At 47.0% G+C, this 27790-nt stretch overlaps 1 protein-coding gene and 1 non-coding gene across 3 annotated transcripts; one reads left to right on the forward strand and one right to left on the reverse strand.

The window, feature by feature from the left end:
• Positions 1-912: 912 nt before the first annotated feature.
• LOC136149683 (lactoperoxidase) lies at positions 913-27315 on the reverse strand. Of its 2 annotated transcripts, XM_065910137.1 has the most exons (12): positions 27240-27315; positions 25806-25893; positions 20971-21131; positions 19169-19286; positions 18625-18754; positions 17681-17887; positions 15891-16215; positions 14118-14278; positions 3412-3664; positions 2154-2327; positions 1308-1545; positions 913-1120 (listed from the first exon to the last, which is right to left on the reverse strand). In XM_065910137.1, the coding sequence occupies exons 1-12, from the start codon at positions 27313-27315 to the stop codon at positions 913-915; spliced, it is 2139 nt and encodes a 712-aa protein (XP_065766209.1). The 2 variants fall into 2 exon arrangements, with proteins under 2 accessions (XP_065766209.1, XP_065766210.1); XM_065910138.1 differs by lacking the exons at positions 20971-21131; positions 25806-25893.
• LOC136150383 (U6 spliceosomal RNA) lies at positions 23203-23309 on the forward strand. Its single transcript, XR_010659815.1, has one exon. It is a non-coding gene; the product is annotated as a U6 spliceosomal RNA (small nuclear RNA).
• Positions 27316-27790: the final 475 nt, after the last annotated feature.

Below are 27790 nucleotides of genomic sequence, written 5' to 3' on the forward strand. Positions count from 1 at the left end.
AGAAATTAACTTTTTTTTTGTTAACTGTACATTATGGTATGTGAGAACCTTAGTTCCCTGCCCAGGGATGAAACTGTCCCCTGCAGTGGAAGTGTGGAGTCCTAAATCACTGGATTGCCAGGGAATTTCCCCAAACTAGCTCTGGGGGAAATCCAGGCTTGGATTTCTATGCCTCCGTGGCGATGCCCTGAAAGCTCTTCTGCCACCCCACAGCCATGCCTTCTTTTCGCAGGAGCCCCTTCCTTCCTCTTCTTTGAGAGTGCTTTGAAGCTGAGGGGACCAAACCAGGCCCATTCACTCCCTAGACTCATGCATGTGACCTCTTCGTGGTGAGACATGTCCGAACTGTAAACACCGTTACTCATTTGGCAGTGATTCCAAGGCCTGCCTTCCAGAGGGGAACAAGGTCATCGCTAGCATCTGCAGTCAATCATCAGGTGTTTATTGAACACTCACTGTGTGCCAAGCACTATGCTGGGGGCCCCAGGACACGCGTGGAAGCAGGCTGAAGGCCGAGCTCAAGAAGTTTACAATCTAGTTCAAGGCGGGGAGAGATACGGGTGTCAAGGCCACAGCCTCAGCCAAGACTTTTTGAGGAAAGGATGGGTGACATCTGGCAAGCAAGATCGGAAGGCATCTTGGAGGGTGTAAGTCTTGACAGAAGGAGGGTTTCCGAAGATGGAGAGGATGTGGGTGGAGCGGTGGGACTCAAGAGGAAGAGCTGGAGAGGCAAGGCAGCTGCCTTGGGCTTGAGCAAGGTGTGCGTGGGGGCGTGTAGAGAGACTCAGCCGGGAGCAAGGCCTGGAAGAGGGCAGGGAGCCCGAAGGGGCCGCTCACCGAGTCTACTTGAAATGGCATCGTGGCCAAGGACAGCTCTGCTGCACAGTGTGGGAGGCTGTGGAGTCCGGGCCCCTAATCCTCCCTGGAGGCCCAGGGTGAGAGATCCAGCTTATCAATGGCTGAGCAGTCCACAAAGTCATGTGGGTAGCTGTTGGCCTGGAAGGCATTCAGCGGGACCTTCGTGATGTGGGTGTTGTCACAGATGAGGCGTGAGAGGGACACTTTTTGGAGAGAGTCCCGCTGCTTCTCAGTGAAGACCCCGGGGTTCTCCCACCAGAACCTGCAGAGACACAAGCAGGGTCTCCACACAGCCCAGCTGCTGGCCCCTTCCCACTCTGCCAAAGGGGAAGGGAGGAGGTCCCTGGAAACATGCCAAGGTCTGGCATTGGTCCTGCAGGAAGCCCACCCCAATGCCCACCTCTGAGAAGGGCCTCCCTCCCCGCCCTCCCTTCTGAGGCCTCTCTCACCTGTCCCCATCACGGATCTGCTGGAATTGCCTCCCTAGGAGGCAGGCCAGGAGAGGCCCCACCCGGCCCCTGTCTACCATGGGCTCGGCGTTGCCCCCGATCCAGATGTCAATGTTGTCGGGGGTCTTGTAGAGATCCAGTAACTTCTTAGCCAGGATCTTGTTCTTCAGCACGGCCTGCAGCCCCTTCAGCGTCTTGGGCTGTGAGAGGCCACAGAAGCCCCTCCAGGAGTTGTACCCTAGGGCAGAGCGGTGGAAGCTGTCTAATGCCCTGTGAGGACATGCCCACTCCAGCTCCATCAGCCCCAGAGAGGCTGCGTTCACAGCCTCTGGGAAGAGACAGGCAGAGAGCCATTGTTTTATCCTGTGGCACTCGGGCTTCAGGGGAGCCAGCAGGATATGTGGTGCCTACTGTGGGTCCAGGCACTGCTCTAAGCCCTGTACACATATGTAAACCGAAGAACAGAGATGCTAAGTCACTTGTCTAACGCCACACAGCTAGAATTTGAAACCAGGCAGTCTGGCTCTTAAAGTTCTACATTTAGGAAGGCCCAGTAGTCATCGCTTTCCCTCTTTTCTTAATATTTTCTGGACTTTTAAACTGGTTTCACAAGTCAGTGGTTGATCTCTTTCATGTGAGGAGCCCGGAATAGTACCAGATATGTTGTCTGGCCTCTGTCTTAGGGACACTGGAAGATGCCATTTCACAGGTGAGTTTTTAAAACAGGTATCTCCGCCTTCTGTTTTAGAACTGATCAGCTCCTCAGGGCTATAGAGGAGAGTCCCTGGGAACCCCAGAAAGTAGCGAAACATTCCCCAGGCCTGGCTGGACCCTGGGCCCACTCACCAGGCATCCCATGGTCCCGGCAACGCTGTAAGTTGATAGCAGCCAGGTCAAAGCCGTGGATCTTGTGAGTGGGCTGGAAAAGCTTGTTGCGCAGCTCACTCGTCAGCATTTTATCCTGATTCATCAGTTTGGACTTCTTGGCCAGCAGACCTCGTACCAGAGGGTCAATTCCACCTGCAAGGGAGACCCGGAGGCCATGCTGGGGGTGGGGCAGCTGGGGACATCTTCCATTGCCGGGCACACCCTCCTCCTGACAAGTTGTCTTTCTCAGGTGAAAGACGGGACAACTGGCCCTCTGGGGCTAGAACTGGGGAAAGAAGAACCCAGTGCAGCCCACAGGGTGTGTGGGGGTTGGAGGCCCATCCACACCGCCTGCCATCCTGCGGTGATGCGTGAGCATAAGCTTCAGGGTTTCTTCCAAGCTCCTGTTCAGAGACTTGGCTCCTTCTCCTCCATGTGGTCCCCCAAAGAACTGTGCACCATGAGAAGAAACAGTAGAAATCTCTAGAAATGCCCTGACTTGTCAGGCCTTAAGTAAAAGCCAGTTTCAACACAGCACAGCCCAGGATAAAGGGGAGTGGGGTCCAACCTTTGGCACTTAATGGAGGTGGAAAGCTATAGAGAAGAGCAGAAGAGAGCAATTTATGTACTGTGCATGTGTGTCAGCTGCTCAGTCGTGTCTGGCTCTTTGTGACCCCATGGACTATAGCCCGCCAGGTTCCTCTGTCCACGGGATTCTCCAGGCAAGAATACTGGAGTGGGGCGCCATTGCCCTTCTCCAGGGGATCTTCCCCACCCAGGGATCAAACCCCGGTCTCCTGCACAGCAGGCAGATTCTTTACCATTTGAGCTGCCCGGGGAAGTCCTATTTATTTATTGGACACAGGAATTCTTTCTGCAAGGGTCAGGGAAGCCTGAGGGAGGGAAAGGAAGCAGGGAAATCTTGGCATCTTAAAGGTCAGTGTAGGAAAGAAAGAATAATAACTAATACTTAGTGACCACCTCCTGTGTGTCAGGAGTCACTGTAGGGTACTTTATATATATATATATATATATTTCATTTCACTAGTATCCTAGTGAGATAGGTATTATTAGTGTTCCTGTTTTACAAACGAAGGAACTGAGGCTCAGTGAGGTGAAGTCACTTGCCCAAGGCTGCACAGGAAGTGGCGGAAGCCTGACTTCCACGCCAGGTTTTTCTAGAAGCAGGCTGCAGAGTGAGGCAGCCAGGTGATACTGCGTCCCCGAAAGGACATACCATCTTTGATTATCCTCCAGGTGTTGAAGAAGAGGGTGTGCAGGGGGAGCTCTGCTTCCGGACCCCACGGCTGGTAATTCTCATCCAGGCGGGACACAGTGGAGGGAACCTCTAAGTGGCCAAAGCGGAAGGCAAAGGTGAAGACATTGGAAACTCGGGGATCCACAGAGTTGTTATAGCCTTGGTATGGCGGGATCCACTTCTGCATCTCACTACCTAGCACAATGGGCAGGTAGTCCCTAAAGGTGATAATCTGCAAGGAAAAACAAGTCATGAAAAAAAGGATGTGAGAAGACTTAAAGCTTTGTGGAGTGAGGTCGGAGCCAAGGATGAGTGGTCAAAAATCAAGGATGGCAAATGGATTGCATGTGTGTCCTATGGATTGCATGTGTCCAATTCTCCTTCCCATAACCCTAGCAGACATTACTAATTGATCATGACATACTTTCTGCTGATCTTCCATGATCTGTCTCAACATAGGCTCTACTGATCAGTCACTTGAATTTGACGTTTGAAATGTACTCTCTTGGTCATCTTTGCTCTGAATTTATGATGAAGCTAACATCACAGTCTCTGTGTATCACTTTAACATAAAATTACATTATTAAACTTTTCCCCAAAGGCCAGGGCAAGAGGAATGGAGAACCACAGGAATGAGTCACAGGGTAACCAAGGGGAGTTCATTCAATCCCCCATTCTGAAAGAAGTGCTGCTCCATAGAGAGGTCAGTTTCTTGTTTTGTTTTGCTCAGAAGAGTGAACTAACACAAACTGAGACAATTTTGAAAAAATAAAGAGTCATGCCATCCCACAACACAATAATTATATTAACTGTTTATTCTTTCTAATCTTTATAGTATACATATTTTAACTTGGTCGTAATCCTAGAAAACATTTATGTGAAATGCATTCTGCTTTTTTACGTAACATCTCGCATGTTTCTACCTAGCTCACGATTATTATGCCATTGAACGTGTATAATATTCTCTTGCCCTTATGGGTCCTTCCCATTCCCTCAGCAGCATAGACTCTGGCAACACCATCCTTGGGGCAGGCTGCCTGCTCCTCAGGCTCTGGGAGGCAGCAGGAGACAGAACCCTGCTCCTGGCCACAGTGTCCTGGCCTGACTGGGGCATCAGACTGAGCTGGTTAGTCAGATTCTCTTGCTCAGGGAATTAAGATTTCAGATGCAGCTGTCCTAGACTGTTTCTGATGGTGCTTGATTGAGTGATGGAGTGATATGGGTTGTCTTGATTGAGTGATGGAGTGATATGGGTTGTCATTTTCTACTGTGAGCAGAAACGCAGAGAAAACCCGTCTGCAGAGAAAGAGAGATGTGAGGAGAGGAGAAGAGAGGAGGGAGAGACAGTGAGAATGACTTGCCTTAATTCCAAATGATTTCCAGTCTCTGGCTCTCACCCTTGCTGAGGCCTGACTACACTACACTCACTGCCCTGAGGTTCCAGGAGAAACCCTTAGGAGGTCCCATTTGATTTATGTGTAGGGTGAACCGACACTGAACATCTCAATTATTCTGAGTGGGTTTCTTTTTCTTGTAGTCCAAGAAACCCTAAGCTCTAACTCTCTCAGGCGACTGTATTTGGAGATAGGGTCTGTAAAGTGGTAATTAAGGTTAAATGATGTCATAAGGGTGGAGCCCTAATCCTGTAAGACTAGTGACCTTATAAGAGAGCAATGCACACGGGGGGTGGGGTGGGTGAGGCTGGGGTACCACATGAGAAAAATGTAGAGCAAAGGTGGCCAAGCCAAGGAGAAAGGCTTCAGGAGAAATCAAACCTGCTAACTCCTTTAATCTTGGATTTCCAGTCTCCAGAACTGTGAGAAAACACCGCTCTGTTGTGTAAGCCACCCAGTCTGCATTACTCTGTTATGGCAGCCCAGGCAAACTAATAAAAGCCTCAACTCAGACAGCCTTCAGGTAGATATTTTTTATCCTTTGATTTCCTAATACACATCTCCAGCAGCAAGATTTATGGGTCTACATTAAAAGATAAAGTATTGAACTGTGGAGATTTTGCTAAGAAATGAATGGAAATAGTTCTCTTTCATGGTTAAACATATGTGCATGGGGCTTCCGGTTCCAAAACAAGACAGAGGTCACTCAATTATCCTTACTGAATGTAACTAAATAAACCTAAATGTATTCTCCACTAAACAGAACTAAACGCCCTGCAAATTATCCAACAGACAGTGCTAAATAGGCTCCGAAAGCTGGAAAGATGGACTGGCTAAAGACCTTGTCAAGGAATGACAAAATGGTGAGTCCCTACATGCCCCAGACCAGGTCCATGAGAGGATGGCAGTCTTCAGCCTCCAACAGAAATAGACAAAAACAGTTAAGAAAAACCTTCTCTCTCATTCTCCAGAGAACCTGGCTAGGGGGAAGTTCAGCAAAAACCTAGTAAAGAGTCCCCAAATCTGCTTCACAATTCAAGCCATTAGCCATCTCAACTCTTGATCCACAACCCAACCCAGGATCTGTCTGCAGCAGTGAGGCCCCGTGTCTCTGTTCTTCACCCAGTGGCATAGAGACTCAGGCACAGTGGCTTCTACAACTCTAGAAGGTTAACCCATAACTCTAGAAGGTTACTCAGCAACAGAAGGCAGCCAGGAAAGTACCTTCCTGCCCTGCAGACAGAGTCAGCAGGGATTGGGTGGGGACCCCAGAAGAACCAAGAAGAATGAAACAGTCCAGAATAGCATTGAGAGGGCTCAGAAAGCTAAACTGTCATTGGAACTAAAGCTTGCAAAAGCATGCCAGAACCTACAACCAAACCTATACAGGGTAACTCATTATTGAACAATATATGCCTAAATAGAAGATTTAAATAGGATCAGGAGTCTCCTAACATGATAACTAAAATGTCCAGGATAAAGTTGAAAATCACCCATAATACCAAGAACCAAGAAAGCCACAAGTTAAACGAGAAAAGATAATAAACTGATGCCAACACTGGCATGAATCAGATATTGGAATCATCTGATAAAGATTTTCAAGCAGCTGTCATTAAAATGCTGCAATAATCAATTTTAAGTTCAGTTCAGTCACTCAGTCGTGTCTGACTCCTTGCGACCCCATGAATTGCAGCACACCAGGCCTTCTTGTCCATCATAAACTCCTGGAGTTTACTCAAACTCACGCCCATTGAGTCGGTGATGCCATCCAGCCATCTCATCCTGTGTCATCCCCTTTTCCTCCTGCCCCCAATCCCTCCTAGCATGAAAGTCTTTTCCAATGAGTCAACTCGCATGAGGTGGCAAAAGTATTGGAGTTTCAGCTTCAGCATCAGTCCTTCCAATGAACACCCAGGACTGATCTCCTTCAGGATGGACTGGCTGGATCTCCTTGCAGTCCAAGGGACTCTCAAGAGTCCTCTCCAACAACACAGTTCAAAATCATCAATTTTTCAGCGCTCAGCTTTATTCACAGTCCAACTCTCACATCCATACATGACCATGGAAAAATCATAGCCTTGACCAGATGGACCTTTGTTGGCAAAGTAATGTCTCTGCTTTTTAATATGCTATCTAGGTGGGTCATAACTTTCCTTCCAAGGAGTAAGCGTCTTTTAATTTCATGGCTGCAGTCACCATCTGCATTTTTTGGAGCGCAAAAAAATGAAGTCTGACACTGTTTCCACTGTCTCCCCATCTATTTCCCATGAGGTGATGGGATCAGATGCCATGATCTTAGTTTTCTGAACGTTGAGCTTTAAGCCAACTTTTTCACTCTCCTCTTTCATTTTCATCAAGAGGCTTCTTAGTTCCTCTTCACTTTTTGCCATAAGGGTGGTGTCATCTGCATATCTGAGGTTATTGATAGTTCTCCTGGCAATCTTGACTCCAGCTTGTGCTTCTTCCAGCCCAGTGTTTCTCATGATGTACTCTGCATATAAGTTAAATAAGCAGGGTGACAATATACAGCCTTGACGTACTCCTTTTCCTATCTGGAACCAGTCTGGTGTTGCATGTCCAGTTCTAACTGTTGCTTCCTGACCTGCATACAGGTTTCTCAAGAGGCAGGTCAGGTGGTCTAGTATTCCCATCTCTTTCAGAATTTTCCGCAGTTTATTGTGATCTACACAGTCAAAGGCTTTGGCATAGTCAATAAAGCAGAAATAGATGTTTTTCTGGAACTCTCTTGCTTTTTCGATGATCCAGCAGATATTGGCAATTTGATCTCTGGTTCCTCTGCCTTTTCTAAAACCAGCTTGAACATCTGGAAGTTCTCGGTTCACGTATTGCTGAAGCCTGGCTTGGAGAATTTTGAGCATTACTTTACTAGCATGTGAGATGAGTGCAATTGTGCAGTAGTTTGAGCATTCTTTGGGATTGCCTTTCTTAGGGATTGGAATGAAAACAGACCTTTTCCAGGCCTGTGGCCACTGCTGAGTTTTCCAAATTTGCTGGCATATTGAGTGCAGCACTTTCACAGCCTCATCTTTTAGGATTTGAAATAGCTCAACTGGAATTCCATCAGATGCACTAGCTTCGTTCATAGTGATGCTTTCTAAGACTTCCGATTCCAGGATGTCTGGCTCTAGGTGAGTAATCACACCATTGTGATTATCTGACTTGTGAAGATCTTTTTTGTACAGTACTTCTGTGTATTCTTGCCATCTTTTCTTAATATCTTCTGCTTCTGTTAGGTCCATACCATTTTTGTCCTTTATTGAACCCATCTTTGCCTGAAATGTTCCCGTGATATCTCTAATTTTCTTGAAGAGATCTCTAGTCTTTCCCATTCTGTTGTTTTCCTCTATTTCTTTGCATTGATCACTGAGGAAGGCTTTCTTATCTCTCCTGGCTATTCTTTCGAACTCTGCATCAAATGGGAATATCTTTCCTTTTCTCCTTTGATTTCTGCTTCTCTTCTTTTCACAGCTATTTGTAAGACCTCCTCAGACAACCATTTTGCCTTTTTGCATTTCTTTTCCATGGGGATGGTCTTGATCCCTGTCTCCTGTACAATGTCACGAACCTCCGTCCATAGTTCATCAGGCTCTCTGTCTATCAGATCTAGTCCCTTAAATCTATTTCTCACTTCCACTGTATATTCATAAGGGATTTGATTTAGGTCATACCTGAATGGTCTAGTGGTTATGCCTATGTCTGACAGGATGGGGTCCACTGGAGAAGGGAATGGCAAACCACTTCAGTATTCTTGCCTTGAGAACCCCATGAACAGTATGGGAAGGCAAAATGATAGGATACTGAAAAAGAAACTTTTTCAGTAGCTCGGTAGGTGCCCAATATGCTACTGGAGATCAGTGGAGAAATAACTCCAGAAAGAATGAAGGGATAGAGCCAAAGGAAAAACAATACCCAGTTGTGGATGGGACTGGTGATAGAAGCAAGGTCTGATGCTGTAAAGAGCAATATTGCATAGGAACCTGGAATGTTAGGTCCATGAATCAAGGCAAATTGGAAGTGGTCAAACAGGAGATGGCAAGAGTGAATGTCGACATTCTAGGAATCAGCGAACTAAAATGGACTGGAATGGGTGAATTTAACTCAGATGACCATTATATCTATTACTGTGGGCAGGAATCCCTTAGAAGAAATGGAGTAGCCGTCATATCAACAAAAGAGTCCAAAATGCAGTCCTTGGATGCAATCTCAAAAACGACAGAATGATCTCTGTTCGTTTCCAAGGCAAACCATTCAATATCACAGTAATCCAAGCCTATGCCCCAACCAGTAATGCTGAAGAAGCTGAAGTTGAATGGTTCCATGAAGACCTACAAGACCTTTTAGAACTAACACCCCCAAAAGATATCCTTTTCATTATAGGGGTCTGGAATACAAAAGTAGGAAATCAAGAAACACCTGGAGTAACAGGCATATTTGGCCTTGGAGTACGGAATGAAACTGGGCAAAGGCTGATAGAGTTTTGCCAAGAGAACGCACTGGTCATAGCAAACACCCTCTTCCAACAATACAAGAGAAGACTCTACACGTGGACATCACCAGATGGCCAACACCGAAATCAGATTGATTATATTCTTTGCAGCTAAAGATGGAGAAGCTCTATACAGTCAGCCAAAACAAGACCTGGAGCTGACTGTGGCTCAGATCATGAATTTTAAGTTATCTTAAAACAAATGAAAAACAGAACATTCCATAAAAGAAGTGCTAAATCGCTTCAGTCGTGTCCAACTCTTTGTGACCCCATGGACTGTAGCCTGCCAGGCTGCTCTGTCCATGGGATTCTCCAGGCAAGAATACTGGAGTGGGTTGCCATTTTCTTCTCCAATAAAAGAAGTAGAATTTATATAAAAAAGGAACAAATTGAAACTATATAACTGAGAATACCCTAACTAAAATAAAAATTTGTTGACTCGACCCAGTAGTAAGGTGGACATGGCAGGATAGAATTGAAAACAGATCAACAGAAATTAGTCAATCTGAAAAACAGACAGAAAATAGACTTAAAAAAAAAAAAAGTCAAACAAACCAGAGCCTCCGTGTTCTGTGGCACAATAACAAAAAATCTAATGTTCATATTAATGGAATTCCATAATTAGAAGAGAAATTGGATGGGACTGAAAGGTATTTGAAGAAATAATGTCTGAAAACCACCCCAAATTAGTGACAGACATACATTTACATATATAAGAAGTTGAATTTCAAACAGAATAAATCCAAAGAAATCTACTGTGAGACACATCATAATCAAGTTTGTGAAAACTAAACACAAAAATTCTTAGAAACAGCCAAGGAGAAATGATATATTACCTACAAAGGAACACCAATTTGAATAGCTTCGCTCATAGCTCAGTTGGCAAAGAATCCGCCTGCAATGCAGGAGACCCTGGTTTGATCCCTGGGTCGGGAAGATCCCCTGGAGGGGCTAGGCTACCTACCTCAGTTTTCTTGGGCTTCCCTTGTGGCTCAGCTGGTAAAGAATCCCCCTGCAATGTGGAAGACCTGGGTTCGATCCTTGGGTTGGCAGATCCCCTGGAGAAAGGAAAGGCTATCCACTCCAGTATTCTGGCCTGGAGAATTCCATGGACTGTATAGTCCGTGGGGTCACAAAAAGTTGGACAGGACTGAGCGACCTTCACTTTCAATTTGAATAGCAGTGAATTTCTCATTTGAAACCATGGAGGCAAGAGGGAAGCAGCACAACATTTTTCAAGTGCTGAAAGAAAAGAATTGTCAACCTTGAATCTAGTATCTGGTAAAACTATTCCTCTGGAATAAAAGGGAAATAAAGACATTCTCAGATGAAGGAAGAGAAGAGCATTTACTGTGAGCAGACCTATCTTCAGAGAATGGCTAAAAAACCTGTTTAAATATAAAGAAATGATAACAGAAGAAGGCTAGGACCTTCAGAAAGGAAAGAACAATGTAACAGGTAACATTTCACCAATAGCAGAATGCACAAACACTTCTTAAGGATCTGTGGAACATTCAACAAGATAACTGTACCAGAGTTATAAAGTAGACTTGAACAAATTTGAAAGAATTGAGATCATATAGAGTATATTATCTGACAACGATGGAATCAAACTAGAAATCACTAACAGAAAGGCAGCAGTGAAATCTCTGAACACTTGGAAATAAAATAATTTACTTCTAAATAACCTACAGGTCAATGAGAAAGGAAGTAACAACAACAAAACATACATAATGAATTAAAATGAAAACACAGTGTATCAGCATTTGTGGGATGCAACTAACAGTGCCAAGAGGGAAATTTATATCACTTCTAATACTTATATTAGAAAAGAAGAAAGCTCTCAAATCAATAATCTAAGGTCCCACCTCAATAAACTAGCACTAAGAGCAAAATAAACCTAAAGCAACCAGAATAGACTAAAGAAGAAAAGTCATATAATTATATAAATCTATGCAGAAAAATCACTTGACAAAATTCCACATCTATTCATTTAAAAACTTTCAGTACACTAGGAGAAGAGCAGAATTTCCTCAACTTCATATAGAGCATTTACCAAAAAATTCACAATTAACATACTTAATGGTAAATCTTGAATGCTTTTCTTTTACTGTTGGGAAGATGAGAATGTCTGCTGTCACCACTCTTATTTGGTATAGTACTGGAAGTTGTAGTTTTCTTGCCTGTAATAAGGCAAGACAAAGAAATGAAAAACACACAAATTAGAAAAGAAGGAACATAACTAATTATTTATAGATGACAACTATTTGTAGAAAATCCCAAGGAATCTACATATCCCTAGAACTGAATTTAGCAAGGTCATAGGATACAGAATCAACACATAAACATCAATTATATTTTTACACACTGATAATGAATAAGTGGAAACTGCAATAAGAGATGTAACACCATTTACAATTCTTCCAAAGGAAGTTAATATTCAGGTATGTAAGATTTGTATGATTAAAATTATAAAATGCTGATGAAATAAATCAAGGAAAATCTAAATATTTTGAGAGACATACTATGTTTATGGGCTTCCCTGATAGTAAAGAATCTGCCTGCAATGCGGGAGACCTGGGTTGGATCCCTGGGTTGGGAAGATCCCATGGAGGAGGGCATGCCAACCCACTCCAGTATTCTTGCCTGGAGAATCCCCATGAACAGAGGAGCCTGGTGGGCTACAGTCCATGGGGTCACGGAGTCAGACATGACTGCATGACTAACACACACACATACTGTTTATATACTGGAAAACTCAACATAGTAAGGATGTCAGCTGTCCCTAAATTGATCTAAGGTTTAATACAATTCTTATCAAAATCTCAGCAATACTTCTTTGTAGACATGGATAAGTATGTTTTAAAATGTATAAGGAAAGGAAAAGACCCTACAATAGCCAAAATAATTTTGAAAAAGAAGAGAAAAGTGATGAGTCATTCTTCTTAATGTTAAGTCTTGTCATATAACTACAGTTAATGAACACTGGTACTGGAATAGGAATAGACATATAGATTAGTGGAACAGAATGGGCAATGTAGAAATAGATTGATATAAATATGTCCAAATATTAAGAATTTTTGACAAAGGAGCAAAAGCAGAAAGATAGCCTTTCTATAAGTCGTGTTGGAGCAATCAGAAATCCATAGTCACCCTGCCCCTCAATGAACCCTGACCCTGACCTTATGCTTTATACAAAAATTAACCTCAAATGGGTCATGAACTTAAATGTAAAAGATAAAACCATAAAACATCTAGAAAAATAAAACCAGGAGATAAATCTTTGGGACCTAAGACTTAGGGAAAGAATTGAGACTTGACACCAAAAGCACAATATGTGAAAGGAAAAAAACTGATAAACTTGACCTCATTAAAATTAAAACTCTTACTCTGCAAAGAACTCTATTAAGAGAATAAAAAGACAAGGTACAGACTGGGAGAAAATATGTACAGTCACACATCTGACAAAAGACTCATAGCTAGAATGTAAAAAGAACTGGCTTCCCTGATGGTTCAGATAGTAAAGAATCTTCGTGCAACGCAAGAGACCCAGGTTTGATCCCTGGGTCAAGGAAGATCCCCTGGAGAAGGGAATGGTAACCAACTCCAGTATTCTTGCCTGGAGAATTCCATGGACAGAGGAGCCTGGCAGGTTATAGTCCATGGGGTCACAAAGAGTCAGACACAGCTGAGTGACTCACACACTGAAAACTCAACATGAAAAGACAAACTCTAATTTGAAAATGGGCAAACTAGGGACTTCCCTGGTGGTCCAGTGATTAAGAATCCACCTTCCAATGCTTCCAATGCAGGTGACTCGGGTGACAGCCCTGGTCTGTGCACTGAGATCCCGCTGTGGACAGCTACGCCGGTGCACCCAAACTACTGAGCTCACAGGCCACAGTGAAAGATCTCACGTGTCATAACTAAGACCCAAGGCAGCCAAATACAAACAAAATAAAATAAAAAAATAATTTAAAAAAAATGGGCAAAATATATGAGCCAAAGTTTTACTGAAGAGGATATCCAGATGGCAAAAAAATAAAAGCATGTGAAAAGATGTTCAGTGTGATCAGCCATTAGGTAAATGCAAAGTAAAATCACAATGCAGTATCATTACATACCTATCAGAAAGGGTGAGTGAAGTGAAAGTCGTTTAGTCGTGTCTGACTCTTTGTGATCCCATGGACTATACAGTCCATGGAATTCTTCAGACCAGAATACTGGAGTGGGTAGCCTTTCCCTTCTCCAGGGGTACTTCCCAGCCCAGGGATCGAACCCAGGTCTCCTGCATTGCAGGTGGATTCTTTACCAGCTGAGCTACAGCTGGTAAAAAGGCAGCACAAAGGAGTTGTGTGGTGACAGAAGAGGTCAGTGTCTTTATTGTGGTGGTGGTTACATGAAACTACACATTTTTCATGATACAACTGCATGTAGCTACACACACACACACATACATACACACCACACACGAAGAGACTGCATTTATTACTGGTGAAATCCAATTAAACTATATGGTTCATATCAATGTTAACTTCAGGCTTTTGACATTGTACCATAGCTATGCAAATCAACATATGAATGACCTGCTGACACCCTGAATCCAGGGATTCATTTTGGGGCAGAGAAGCTGAAGAAACAGAAGGGAGGGCTTACAAGAGTGAGACAGTGGGAAAGAAGCAGGAGAGGAGAGGAAGGGGGGATGGAGGTCTGGCAGCAGGCAGAAGGCAGAGCCAGGTGAACAAGCGAGGCTGGTGTATAGGCAGTGCTCCCAGGCTTCTCACCTGTATGAAGGCTCCCAGGATTTTCCGGGCTTCCTGGTAGAGCTTCTCTCCACCCCAGTGAGGGTTGAGTTTCTTTAGTTCTCTGGCCAGCCGGTTGTGCTCTCGGAGAAGGAGCGTGTGGGAAGTGGCCAGCAGGATCTGCTCTGAGGCTCGGGAATCTCCTGAAAGCCCAGAAGGCAGGAATGTGGGTTCACCCTGAGCAGCCCCTGAACCCAGTAACCTACACAAAGAAATATATGATGGTGCCCCAGCGGGAAGCTCTCTTAAGTCCCTCCTTCTCGTTAATTGAAGCTGGAAAGAGATCTGAGTTGTGATTCATAGATTTGAATCCCAGATCTGCATACACACCTTTTAGTTCTGTCACTTTGGACAAGTTACTTAATGTTTTTAAGCCTCAGTCTTCATATCTGTGAAAATGGGGATAATAAAGTTGACCCCCTCAACTAGACTGTGGTAAAGACTACAGATGACATTAAGAAGTAAAATTTTGCTAATTAAATCCAAATTGCCTTCTAAGACAGGATGTGCAAATGAGCGAGGGGCTTTTTATTGTTTCAAGCAACTCTGACAGTTTTAGGAATGCAGGTTTGAGGGTAGGAACCTGGGAAGAGTTAAATTATTCCAAGTAATAAGGGAGAAGAATCTGGACATGGGGACTGTTGGGAGGAGAAGGTCTTGTAGATGGTGAAAGACCAGGTGCTTTACAGGGGGCTTCTCTTTGTGTCCGCTAATCTTCAGGAAAGTCTGTGAAATTCACAAATGCTTGGTCTTAGTGGATATTTTTATGGAAAACAGGAAGGGCTTGGTTTTGTGTCTGGACTGATGTGAGATGTGTGTGTGGACACAGAATCCAAGAGATCTAGCAAGAGACCTGGGCCTTCTGCCATCTCTGGGTGGGTTTCATCCTAGAAGACTGGATTTTTGGAAGAGATAAGACCTCTGGAAGCCAAAGGCAGAGAGGACCAGGAGGGCATGAGCCCCTAGAATGAGAATTGGAGGGCTTCAGTTGCACAGGCTGCATGGAATGGGGGCTCTGTGCCAAGATTATAAAAAGCCTTAAAAATATACATTCCTTTTGATTTATATAGAACTTCCTCCTCTAGGAAGTTATCTTAGTAAACTTACTGAAGCTCAGCACAAGGATTCGTCAACAAGGATGCTCATGACCTTACAAACAGCAACAAATTCACAGAAAAGCTAAAAATGACTTAAATTTCTCCAAATAGGTTTGGTAAAATAAATTATGATAAACATATGCCATGGAATGCTAGGTAACCATTAAAGGTCGTGATGAAATAGAAAAAATATTTAAAGATGTGATAGGTGAAGAGAAAACATCAGATTACAGAAGTGCACTCTAGTATGACCCCAATTGTGTAAAACAGTGTAGAACAAGATCTATGATAGGAAAAAAGCTGGAAAGATAGGCCCTAAAATGTCAAGGATGATCATCTGTGAGTAGTGGGATTTTGTGGAGTTTCTTCTTTTCTTTGTGCTTTTCTGGATTTCCATAATTTTTTTTTTACATACACTGAACACATGTTCTTAGATCCTGTATCTGTTTGGGCCCTTCTGCCAGTCCTGGACCAGTGCCTGCAGAAAGTGGTGGCTTTCAGTATTTTTCCAGAAGACAATGAGAAGAAGCAAGGGTCAGTCTTCCAGTGCTTGGAAGCCACCAAGCACCCTTGAGAAGCTTTTCCGGCCTCCCTCTGCTCTCAGTCCCCAGGATAATCCCTTTGTCCTTGGGCCCCTCTATTCCCAGCCTAGACTCACCCGCCAGGAAGCAGGGCACGCGGGCAGTGGTGTTGATGAACTCACAGGGGCTCGGCTTCTTGTTGTCAAAGGGCAGGTAGGCCAGCCCATGGTCCTGGGCTTCTTGGTTGACAGCCATGAGACCCAGCGGGCTGCTGAGGTTCCGGAGACGGCTGGCCAGGCTGGGCTCAGAGCCGTACACTAAGCTGGCGTCCAGGAAGGAGGTCAGAGCATTGATCTGTTCTCGGGCCAATGACTGGTAAGGTGGAGTGGGGCAGACAAACCCGGCTCGGAAGAAAGGCATGCATTTCCCTTGAGTCTTCAACTTGGGATCATTTTTCGGGAACTGCAGAGAGATGGGGGTGGGTGACTGCAGAGGTGGTACAGCCGGCAGCCTCTCCCCGGGGCAGGTCTGGATGCATCTGGCCAAGATGCTGATGGTGCCCTCCTGGGACCCTAGTGCCAGACACTGCCTCCAGAGGCCTCGTGCTGACGAGGACCCCAGGACCCCAGGACCCTGAAATTCACTACCTCCTACTGTGTAAAAGGGCTGAGAGGAATCATTCCATCTTTTACAGCAAAAGCCTCAAATTTTCGGTTGTAAGGGAGTCCTGGGATCCCGGCGCAGGGAAGCAGGACATGAGGCGGGAAAGAGTTTGTTAATAATTACTACCAACAACAGCTACCATTTATTTCTTTTGGACCTACCATGTGCTTGGTATCGTGTATACTTTATCTCACTTTACCTCATAAAACCCTGTAAAGTAGGTAATTCTGTCTCACTTTACAGCGAGAAAACTGCAGCTTCAAAAGGTTAAGTGATTTGCCCAAGAACTTACAAACTGAAAGGGAAAGAGGTGGGACTCAGATCTAGGTTGACCTTACTCCACAGCTTATGTTCTTCATGTGCTGTTCTGTGCTCAGTTGCTTCAGTTGTGTTCGACTCTTTTCGACCCTATGGACAGTAGCCTTCAGGCTTCTCTGTCCTCCAGGTAAGAAAGCTGGAATGGGTTGCCATGCCCTTCTTCAGGGGATCTTCCCAATCCAGGAGCGAATCCATGTCTCTTATGTCTTCTGCATTGGCAGGTGGGTTCTTTACCACTAGTGCCACCTGGCAAGCCCATGGTCTTTATACCACAACACATATTCTTGATAAGCTTGAGTTAATAAATCACGCTCTCACTGTAAAACCCAGGAATAAGAAGAAAGGTGCGCCACTGCAAATTCCTTTCCCTTCCTGTTGGTAATTCCCATAAGTCCCTGCTGCTCGTTCTGACTCATCCATCACGTTTCAGCTCTTTCTGGGAGTAGCCTTCCTGGACTCCATGATGATTCATGGCAGCATTCCACAAATTTACTGGGTATACAATGACTCTCCTGGGGATCTGGATAAAATGTAGATTCTGCTTCCCAATGTTTGGGGTGGGGTTGAGATTTTACATTTCTAATAAGACCCCAGGTGACATCAGTGCCGCTGGGCCAGGGATGAAGAAAACCCTCCCCAGAGCTTCCCAGTTTTGCCACTAGTGATTACTTGTCCATTTTCCCCACAGGTCTTCCTTCATCGAGGGAAGGGATGCTGTCTCGTTCATCTTTGAATCTCAGGTGCTTAGTTGTGGCCTGATGATGGCAGATGATGGATGTCTATTTACAACATAAGTGAGCAAGTGAATGAATAGAACGAGTGAGGCTTGGGAAACTGTCAGATCAGCATTCAAGATCTCCAGGAAGTCCTGACTGATGGGCTGGGAATACCTGCTACACCAGGGAGGCAAGCAGCTTGCCAGGGGCCTGCCGCTGCAGGGGCCTACCATGATGGGGAAGTAGTTGTCTCCCTGGATACAGTGCTCCTCACACTGGGCTTTGGAGTGCTCACTGCTCCCCAGTTCTGTTTCCGGGGCGAAGTCCAGGTCGTGGTCCACAATTTGACCCCACTGCATGAAGAGCAGGGACCTGTTTTGGTCCAGAACACCCTCTTCGTCCAGGTAGCCTACAATTTTGTTGGATACCTCACGGGCCTACAGATGGAGACAGAAGGAGAGGGAAGAAAAGGTGCATTGAAGATTCAGATTGAATGCAGTATATTGAGTACCCACGACGTAACGGGTACACTTCATCTTCAGGACAAGCTCTGAATTGGGTGGCATTACTCCCATTCTGAGTCCAAGAGGGGTGAGAGCAACTCACCAATGTCCTACAGCTACAAAGGACCAGGTCTGTATGACTTGATGGTTTCAAGGCTGATGCCCTTTCCACTCAAAGAGGGAAAAAAAGGCAGGCTGTCCCTTAAGTACATGCTACGGAGGAGGTGCCAGGCGTCTGGAAACAGGAATAGAGGGGCTCTGGGGAGGGCCTGCCAACTCAGATAAGGCCAATAGATGGGACCTGCAGGCAAACAACAGCTGATGCACTCCAGGGGCTGCGGCAGGACAAGCGCCAGCAGGATGGTGCAGGGAGCCCATCTGCCTGGGAGACCCCGGGGTACTTGGCTTGATGGCGGTTGGGCCATGACCACCACGTGGCTGGGCTCGGGACCTGGGATCTGCAGCCCTCTAGTGGCGTTTCCCGGAACACCACGAGGGAGCGAGTCCCCATCTCCGTGTCTCCTTGGGTGTGGCTCTGCCACGCGTCTGTCTGTCCTCGCGCCCGTGTCTGCGTCCTCTCCTCGGGTACTCAGGGGAGCGCCTCCCTTCCCCTCTGACTCCATCTCCCCGCGCCAGCTCGGGGCTCGCCCCCTGCCCGCGGCCGCGCTCACCAGCGGGACGCGGAAGCCGTTGCGCGTCTTCCTCTGCGTCCAGCCGAAGGGCAGGGCGAGCCCATCCTCGTACTCCGCCGGCAGCCAGCGCGCCAGCGCCCTGTTGGCGGCGCCCAGCGCGGGGTTCCTCCTGAAATGGCAAGTCTGGCCCTCAGTCTCGGCCGGCCAGCTCCTGGGTCTGCTTCTCCGCACACCCCAGGGGATTCCCCCGGGGAAGGACCGGAGCCTCTGCCCCAGGGAGACGGTATGAGGAGGAGGAGCCTCTGAAGTGTGCGGTGGTCTGGACCACTCCCATTCCCAAAGGCTCGGGGCTCCTCCGCCCCAGGGAAAGGCGCTCCTTTCGGCCGGATATAGAGTGGTCTCTTTAGACAAGTTGGGAAAGTGAGACAGGTGGGTTCCAACAGAATGGCTTCCAGCGGGTGCTGGCCCGGTAGGGTGAGACTATGGGAGTCTTGCCTCTCGTGCTCAAGAGGCCAAGCCCCTGGCTGAGCCGCGTAGGGCAGGTGGGCCAACCTGTGCACTAGACACCCCCACGGCCGCTCACCTGTTATTACAGTCTCCCGTGATGGTGCGATAAGGGCTGTTTTCATCACATTTCACCAGAGGAACGGGGGCGCCGCAGCCCACCTCCCAGGAGAGTGCAGTCAGGTCCAGGCTAGGGTCTGAAAGAGAAGAGACGCCAGAGGGCAAGGTGGTGTCAGAAAACCCTCTATCCCTCCTGGGCCTGGGTTCTTCCTCCATTCCGAGGCCCCGAGGGGAGGTTCATCTTTTGAACTTGATTTTTGGGAGAATACATTTTACATTCTAAGTGAGCGTTTCTCAGGGGGTTTCACCCTTCATCCTGACACCTCATTAAGGTAAAACTTTTAATTCTCATTTTACAGAGAAGAAACTGGGACCATAGGGTTCCCAAGACTTGCCCAAGGCGGCACAGATTAGGAATAGCTCCAGTGAAAGTGAAGTCACTCAGTTGTGTGCGACTCTTTGAGACCCAGAGGACTGTATCCTACAGGCTCCTCCATCCATGGCCTTTTCCAAGCAAGAGTACTGGAGTGGGTTGCCGTTTCCTTCTCCAAGAACTGTTAGTAATTCTTGGTCTATCAGATCATTTGAATCAACGGAGTTTTCTTTTAGAATGAAAGTACCCCCTGAGAGGTTAGGTGCATGTTAGTATGAGTTTGTTTGATAAGACTGCTTTTCTAGAAGCTCCACTGATGGGTATGTCCCTGGTGGTCCAGTGGTTTAGACCCCACACTTCTACCGTAGGGGGCAAGAGTTCAACCCCTGGTTGGGAAACTAAGATCCCAGATGCCACATGGCATTGCAAAAAAGAAAAAAAAGGAAAAGAATTCCACTGACCTCTAAACTACTAAGCACACAGGAATCTAAATGGGAAAGATATTGGGAAGGAACAGGCCATTTTTAAGTGAGGAGCGCTGTGGTCTTGGGAGGTGTAACATAGTGGGGAGTTTTAGGCATCAGAGGGCTTCATGAGGGCACAGAAGAGAGAGCCGCCCAAGTCCTAGAGTAGCCTGTACTCCATCCTGGTACCTGCAGGGAAAAGGCGTCAGGGGATCCACTCCTGGGCTGGGTGGGCGGGACTTCTTCAGGGGGCTCATTTGCAGAAATGGGCAAGGGCCAAGGTTCAAGCCCAGCACCTTTTGAGTCTCATCAAGTTCAAGGCACTCCCTCCTTCTCCCTACCGTGTCTTGGCCTCCTTCCTTCTTTGGGAACTTTGGAATTTGCCCATGTCCTAGGCCAGGGATCTTCCCCCACTTGAAGTTTTCCCAGCAAGAACCTACAGTGTCTTCCTCCCGTCAAGATCCATCCCCTTCCTCCATGACCGTCCATGAACTGTGACATTTTGGCAGGGTGTGGGGTGGAGGGGTTGAAGAGTGCATGATCAATTGGCAAGCTCATTGTTTCAGCTCCACAGTACCCAGAACCAGAGGGACAGATCCTCACCTGTGACATAATCCCAGTAAATCTCCCCTGACACAGGTGACTTAACTGTCCCTTTCACAGGCGGAACTGGTGGCACTGTGGTTTGAGAAGGGAACCCGTGTTTATTGACTTTAGTCCTTCCTCTGGACAGAGGCATTACAGCTGGTATTATGCCAAAGGGCACGAATGTCCCCTCATTTGGAGTTGGCAGTGTGACCTTGCTGGGCCCGAGTTCCTTTCTCTGCCGAAAGGGCATTGACCTGGCTGCCCTCCCGGCCCCTCCTTGCTCTGAGGAAGAGAGAAGAGAGGGCTCCCGACAGGAGCCGCAGTCTTGATGGCTTCTGCTCTTTCACGCAGGGAGACGAGCCTTTCCTGCCTTTGGGGGAGGGTGGGTTTCCGTACCTGTGACGTTGGTCAGGGCCGTGTCCCGCCTCAGCCTCCTCAAGGACTCCTCCCACACCTGCCCGTTGCGAATGGCCGTGCGGGTCCGGCCCCTGGCGTGCTTGAAGTACTCTGAGAGCTGTCGTGTGGTGGGTGCCTCAGAGCTCAAGGTCGTCTTCAGACTACAGAGGAGAGCAATGGGGCAGCCATGGGGGTGTGGGCAGCAAGCAGGAGACCCCCACGTCTGTGCCCTCAGGATCTTTACTCAGCTCTCCTCGGATGCCCCTGGAAAATCTCCTCTGGGAGGCGGAAGCTGCAGTGTGTCTTTAAGCTTGGTGAAGTCTGGCTCTGAGGGAAGGCAGGCAGGTGGACCTGAGCGCTTCCTGAATCAGAGGGTTGCCGCTGTCATGGCGGCTTCCCGCTCAGTTGGGGATACGTAAATACGCCTAAGTCCCTGGATGTACCGATTCGGATTGAAGAGCCCCTGACCGTGGAACCCCCTCTTACTGCCCCTTGGGGACAACCAACTGATGCCAGTACTGGTGTGAACCAGATGCTGGAGACGTCTGATAATGATTTTAAAATGATTCAAAATCCGCTGTCGTTAAAATGGTTCGATAATCAATTTTAAGATTTTCTTAAGTGAAGAAAAACAAACAACCTCCCCCTCCCCCGAACATTCCATAAAAGTAGAATTTATTATGTATGGCTGAGTCCCTTCGCGGTTCATCTGAAACGACCACAGCATGGCTAATTGGCTATACCCCAGTATAAAATACAAAATTTAAAGTTTGAAAAAAAGAGTAGAATTTATGAAAAACAGAAAACAAGTTGACATTATAGAACTGAAAATACCCTAAGTGAAACAAAAAGCTTATTGGCTAGACCCAGCAGTCAGGTAGATATAAGAAAACAAAATTGAAAACAGGTTAATAGAATATAGTCAGTCTGGAAAACCAGAGAGGAAATAGACTTCTACTACTAAGCAAGGTGAGGTGGGTGAAATCCTGCATGAGAACCCTCTCCCCACTCCTGTGTGAGATGCAGGGTCCTGTGAGATGATCTTTATGGCTCTAAGACTCTGAAGTTTTGGCAGTGGTTCAAACTCTCAGGAAGACAACCTTGCTTTTGGGATATACTTCACAGGCTGTAACTCCTGGCCTGTCAGTGTGGATCAAGTTGTTAACTCTATTTCTAGTATGCAGGGGCCTGGTGTTGCAGCCTGAGAGGTGACATGGACAAGCAGGCCGACCTGGGCTCTGGGGGAGCAGGCCGGGCATGCAGGGACTCTTTTTCCATCTCCGGGCCTCCGCCCTGGTCCTAGTCATCATCTTCCCCCATCTGGATGGTCACAGCAGAGTACTGCCTCCCCTCCTGTCCTCCTCCCATCCATTCTCCACCTGGCTGCAGGAGGGAGCTTTTTCAAATGAAAAGCAGACCAGGCTGCTCTGATTTAAGCTCTTTCTTGGCTCACCCTGCGGCCCTGTGGTGTACCTGAATCCATTATAACGTATGTGCTCATAGTATTAAGGAAGCTTTGCCTCCCTCTAGCTCCCAAACATCTTCATCATCTGCAGAGGAGACCCTACACCCATGAACTATCATGCCTGATCCCTCCCTTTCTCCCCCAGCCCCTTGCACCCGCTACTCTGCCTCTGACCCTCTGACTCTCAGGCTCCACCTGTGTGTCCTTTTTTCCTCCTGCCGCCACTAGCATGGCCTTCTTTCCGTGGCCTGAGCACCTGAAGCTCTTTCCTGCCTCAGAATCTTTGCCTTCATCACTCCCAGCCTCTGTAATGCTAGGCCCTGGCTTGCTACGTGGCTGGTTCCTTCTCATCCTCCATCATGCTTCCCTGCTTCCTGCAAATAGAGTAGAAACCACTGCTCTGTCTATTTCTTTCATCGTCCTCATCACAGTTTGTGGGTCGCTGGATTGTTTGTTTGCTTGTGACCAAAATGTTTAAATGTGATTATGTCTCCATGAGGTCCCTGAATCCAGGAACTAACCAGTGGGGATGAGTTCCAAGGCAGGGCTGGTCATCCTGGGCAGCATGACTCAAAAAGGAGGTGCTGAACATGGATTTTGTGGCTTTTAGTCTATCTCCACCTTGGGCTATAAAAGGGTTGACTTTAGGAGGGAGCAAGAAGGTTCACTGGGAGACAGTGGCTGAAATACCGGATATTTCCCTCCCACCACTGTGGGGCTTCGTCTTTGCGCTCAGTCGCATGACAGGGTCCTTACGAGAAGGACAGGTGGTTACTTTGGCAGCACATATCTTAAAATTGGGACTATACAGAAAGGATTAGCATGGCCCCTGCACAAGGATGACAGGCAAATTTGTGAAAGGTTCCATAGTTTTACCTAGAGACAGATTTTTACCTTTGTCATACAGAATGAAGTAAGTCAGAGAGAGGAAAAACAAATATTGCATAATATCACTTATATGTGGAATCTAGAAAAACGGTACAGATGAGCTTATTGGCAAAGCAGAAACAGAGTCACAGATGTAGAGAACAAACTTCTGGATACCAAGGGGGAGGATGTTACGAATTGGGAGTTGGGACTGACGTATATACACTCTTAGGTATAAAATAGGTAACTAGTGAGAACTGAGTGTATAGCATAGGGAACTCTATTCAATGACCTGTGGTGAGCTAATTGGGAAGGAAATCCAGAAAGGAGTGGATACATGATACATATAGCTGGTTCACTTTGCTGTACAGAAAGTAACACAAGATTGTAAAGCAACTATACGCCAAAAAAAGTTAATTAAAAAAAAAAAAAGTGAAAAAGAAGAGGGTGAGGCTCTGTGTCCTGGAGTTGTGGCTGGTCGTTGACACCTGCCCAAAGAGTCTAAAGAAAACAAGAAAAGAGGAGGTGGCTGGCACTGCGCATCTAACAGCAGAGTAAGCCAGACAGGCTGGAGCTGGGCCCTGAATCCACACATCCTCCAGCAGCAGGGCAAAGCTTTTAGTCCTCCAAGCGTACGTGTGTGTGCATGCTCAGTCGTGTCTGACTCTTTGTGACTCATGGGCTGTAGGCCACCAGGCTCTTTTGTGTTTGTTTTTTGATCCATGAGATTCTCCAGGCAGGAATACTGGAGTGGGTTACCATTTGCTCCATCAGGGGATCTTCCTGACCGAGGGATGGACCCAGCGTCTCCTGCATTGGCAGGTAGATTCTTTACCACTGAGCCACCTGGGAAGCCTCTCTCTGTACACTGGTCCCAAATCAAATCCTGGAGACAGTTATGGGCGAAGTAGAAAAGGATAACTTTATTGCTTTGCCAGGCAAAGGGAGACACATCAGAGTCCTGCCTCGAAAAACTGTGTTTAGTCTTCTGGAGCCTCTTTAAAGAGGACCTGGGTCAAGATGATATATGGAGGGATGAGGTTGGGCGTCACAAGCTCCCGGGCTGAGGTTTGGAGCTGTGAGCTACTGGTCAGATACTTCTCTAGGTCAGAGACTTGGCAGCAAAGTGTGTGAGAGCAGAAAGTGCCCAAGGAGGGAAGGACCTCTGATCCCCCCACCCCACCCCCAGGCACTACATTATCCAAGTGATTTAGGCTTTGTCATCCTGTATCTCTCCTACCTCCCCTCAGTTTAATCCCTAAGAGTCAGAAACCTGCTTGGGGCATGGCAAGAAGCCCAGGAAAGAGGGGCGACAGACCATGGACCCTTCCTTCTCTCTGAAGCCTACAACAGTTCTGAGCAGAGGAAAGTGAGAGGCTCGGGGCTTCATCTTCTTCTGCTGATACTTGAGTTCCTGAAAGGATGCTGTTCTTGGGACTAGAAGAGATCAGAGCACATCTTGTCCTCTAAAAGTCAGCCAAAAAGTTGTGGAACCTCTTGAGAGTTTATGCAAGGGCCAAGGGAGAGTGAAACCCCAAGTTCAGTAATGAGACAGCGAGAGGAATGAGCAAGGTGGTTTTCAGCTCCGTGAAGTGGTTACTCTGGTTTGTCTCCCTCTTTGATCCAGCATGTGCTTCCTGAGGGCAGGGACGCAGGCTGCACTGCTTATTTCAGGAAGCCCTGCCCCTCCACGGGGTTGGGAGGTAGCTGACTCTGCCGGTGTCCTGTATGATCCCCGAGTGCCTGTGGGCCCCTCCCCTGGCTGCTGTGGGTGGAGCTGCTGATGGCTCATGCCTCTAACTTTCTTGGGCAATGACTTCTGAGTCTGGGGAACTGGGTGTCCGGAATGACTGGGAGTCACACAGTGTCCTACACCCTCTAACCCCCCCTCCCGCCGCTCCAGTACCAAGCTTGTAGCACATCTGGCTGAGTCAAGGACACCTCTGGCAAGTGAATGCTCTGCTCCCTTGCTGGAGGTAGGACAGGCTCTGAGATACAGCCCACACTCTGGGTCTCCCTGGGGGGTCAGCTGGGGCTGGACCTGAAACTGCATCCCTGCTTATCGGCCTTCTTTTTACCCATCTGGCCTCACTCCTTCACTCCACTAGAGCTTCCTGAGAGTGCTCCCCGGTAAGTCGCCTGCATGTGAATGCAGCTCTTAGCTTCTGTTTCTAAGGGCTTGATCAAAGTCATGCTGAATGAACGAAAAACTACTGACTGGTTTGCTGAGACTCTGGAAAGCATGACCCAAGGAATCACTCAACTACAGGAAAGAAAGTGCTCATGGGATCAGATGAGACATCCCCTTCGAGGAAACTTCGAGGCTGAGGGTTTTAGGAGCTGTGGGTTCTTACTCCTTCTTGCCCCCTGCTTGCAGGTGAGGGTTGGGAGGGCAGGCTGTATAATTGCTTTGGCTCACTCGCCTGTCAAGACTGCTCTAGACGCACTTGTCCTTAACAGGAAGCCCAGGAAGGAATGTGTGTGGTGTGTGTGTCTCACTCACCTGGTCCGGGAGTCCAGGAAGGCCTTGTTGACCTGGATCTTGACCTTACTCACAGCGTCAGAGATGGTGGTGGTGCTGGTGGCCTTTGCTTGGAGCAGGGAAACAAAGAGCAAGGTGTCAGATGCCACTGTTTGGAGGAGCCCTTTGCTCTGTCTCCCGCTTTCTCTGCTATTATCCCCACTCCCCAAATCTGAGCAGGAAGAGATCAAGATTAGGAAACATTCTCCAGGAGGAAAAGCCAAGAATGAGAAGAATACTCTCTGATCCTCAATAAGGTATCAATGTCGTTCTTTAGGAGTCCACTGGAATACAGTCATCCCTCTGTATCCGCAGGGGATTTGTTCCAGGAACCCCCAGAATGCTCATGTCCTTCTTATAAAATGACATAGTACTTGTAAATCTATCACATTGGCCTATATACTTTAAATCATCTCTAGATAACTTATAATACTTAATGCAATGTAAATGTCATGTAAATAGCTGCCAGAGTGCATTTTTTTTTGAGGTGGTGCTTTCTGAAATCCTTTAAAAAAATTTTTATTTATTTGGCTGTGCTGGTTGCAACAGTTAGCATCTTTAATTGCAGCATGTGAACTTGCTGCAGCATGTGGGATCTAGTTCCTTGTCCAGGGATCAAACCCGGGTCCCAGCACTGGGAGCATGAAATCTTAGCCACTGGATCACCAGGGAAGTCCTTGGAATCTTTAAAAATAAAATGCTTTCAATCCACTGATGATTGAATTTGCTGATGCAGAGGCCTGCAGATATAGAGGGCTGACTGAATCCAGTGATGGGGTTAAGAAGGTGTGTGACCACTCAGGTTGGATCTGGATACTGGGCTGTGGGATTTGTTTGGTTCTTGGTGAGGTGGACCCATAAGCAAGTCCCTCAAAGGGTGTAGCTGATCATCAGGATCTCGAGGTAGGGAAGGGGAAGACTTAGCGTAGAGGTGGGTTTCCTTGTTTTCATTCATATCAGGGTCTGGAGTGGTGGGGGAATCAGGGTGAAGTCTTAGAACAAGGGGAGTGTAGTGGCTTAAATAGTGTCCCTCCAAAATATATGTCCAACTAGAACCTTAGAATGTGACTTTAATTAAGAAGAAGTCATATGGGCCCAAGATTAGAGGGTACTCTAGATTCACCGACTAGTGGCTTTATCACAAGGGGCAAGGACACACAAGAGGACACCCCAGAGAAACAGGCTGTGTTGGAGTGATGCAGCTATAAGTCAAGCATGGCTGGGAGCCACCAGAGGCTGGAAGAGGCAAGGAAGGAGTCTCCCATTGAGCCTGTAGAGTAGCATAGGCCACTAACACCTTGATTTTGGACTTCTAGCCTCCTGAACTGGAGAAGATGAAATTCTCTTGTCTTAAACCACCCAGACTGTGGTTCTCTGTAACACAGCCCCAGGAAACCGATGCAGGGTGGCACTTACCATTTGTGTCAGATGCTGCAACCTCGAATAAGGTCACGGAAGCCAAAAAGACTGGAAGATGGAGACAGACCCACATGGCTGAAACAAGACTCTGGATGAGTGTGTGAGCTTTGTAGAATCCCTGTGGGTAGGACTGACTCAGAGAAAGAGGATGAGAAAGCAGGGAAAGCCGAGAGAACACCAGACACCCCAAGTAACTAAATCACAAATCAGAGTAACTAACTAAGCATCTGCCATATGTGCAGACCCATATTGGTGGTGGTTTAGTCACTAGTCATGTCCAACTCTTGTGACCCCACGGACTGTAGCCCGCCAGGCTCCTCTGTCGATGGGATTTCCCAGGCAAGAATACTGGAGTGAGTTGCCATTTCTTTCTCCAGGGGATCTTCCCAACCCAGAGATCAAACCCTCGTCTCTTGCATTTTCTTCACTGGCAGGCAATTTCTTTACCACTTGCACCACCTGGGAAGCCAATATGCAGACCCATGCTTGGGCTTCCATGGTGGCTCAGACGGTAAAGAACCTGCCTGCAATGTGAGAGACCTGGGTTC

The sequence above is a fragment of the Muntiacus reevesi genome, chromosome 18, assembly GCF_963930625.1.
Source record: "Muntiacus reevesi chromosome 18, mMunRee1.1, whole genome shotgun sequence".
NCBI lineage: Eukaryota > Metazoa > Chordata > Mammalia > Artiodactyla > Cervidae > Muntiacus > Muntiacus reevesi.

Bases quoted from the DNA above. Each gene is read 5' to 3' on its own strand.
- LOC136149683 (XM_065910137.1), bottom strand. From the start codon at position 27,315: ATGTGGGTCTGTCTCCATCTTCCAGTCTTTTTGGCTTCCGTGACCTTA. The intron at 18,755-19,168 runs GTGAGCGGCCGT...TTGCCATTTCAG, and splicing joins ACGGGAGACTGTAATAACAG to GAGGAACCCCGCGCTGGGCG. The intron at 1,121-1,307 runs GTGAGAGAGGCC...GTGTCTCTGCAG, and splicing joins CAGATCCGTGATGGGGACAG to GTTCTGGTGGGAGAACCCCG.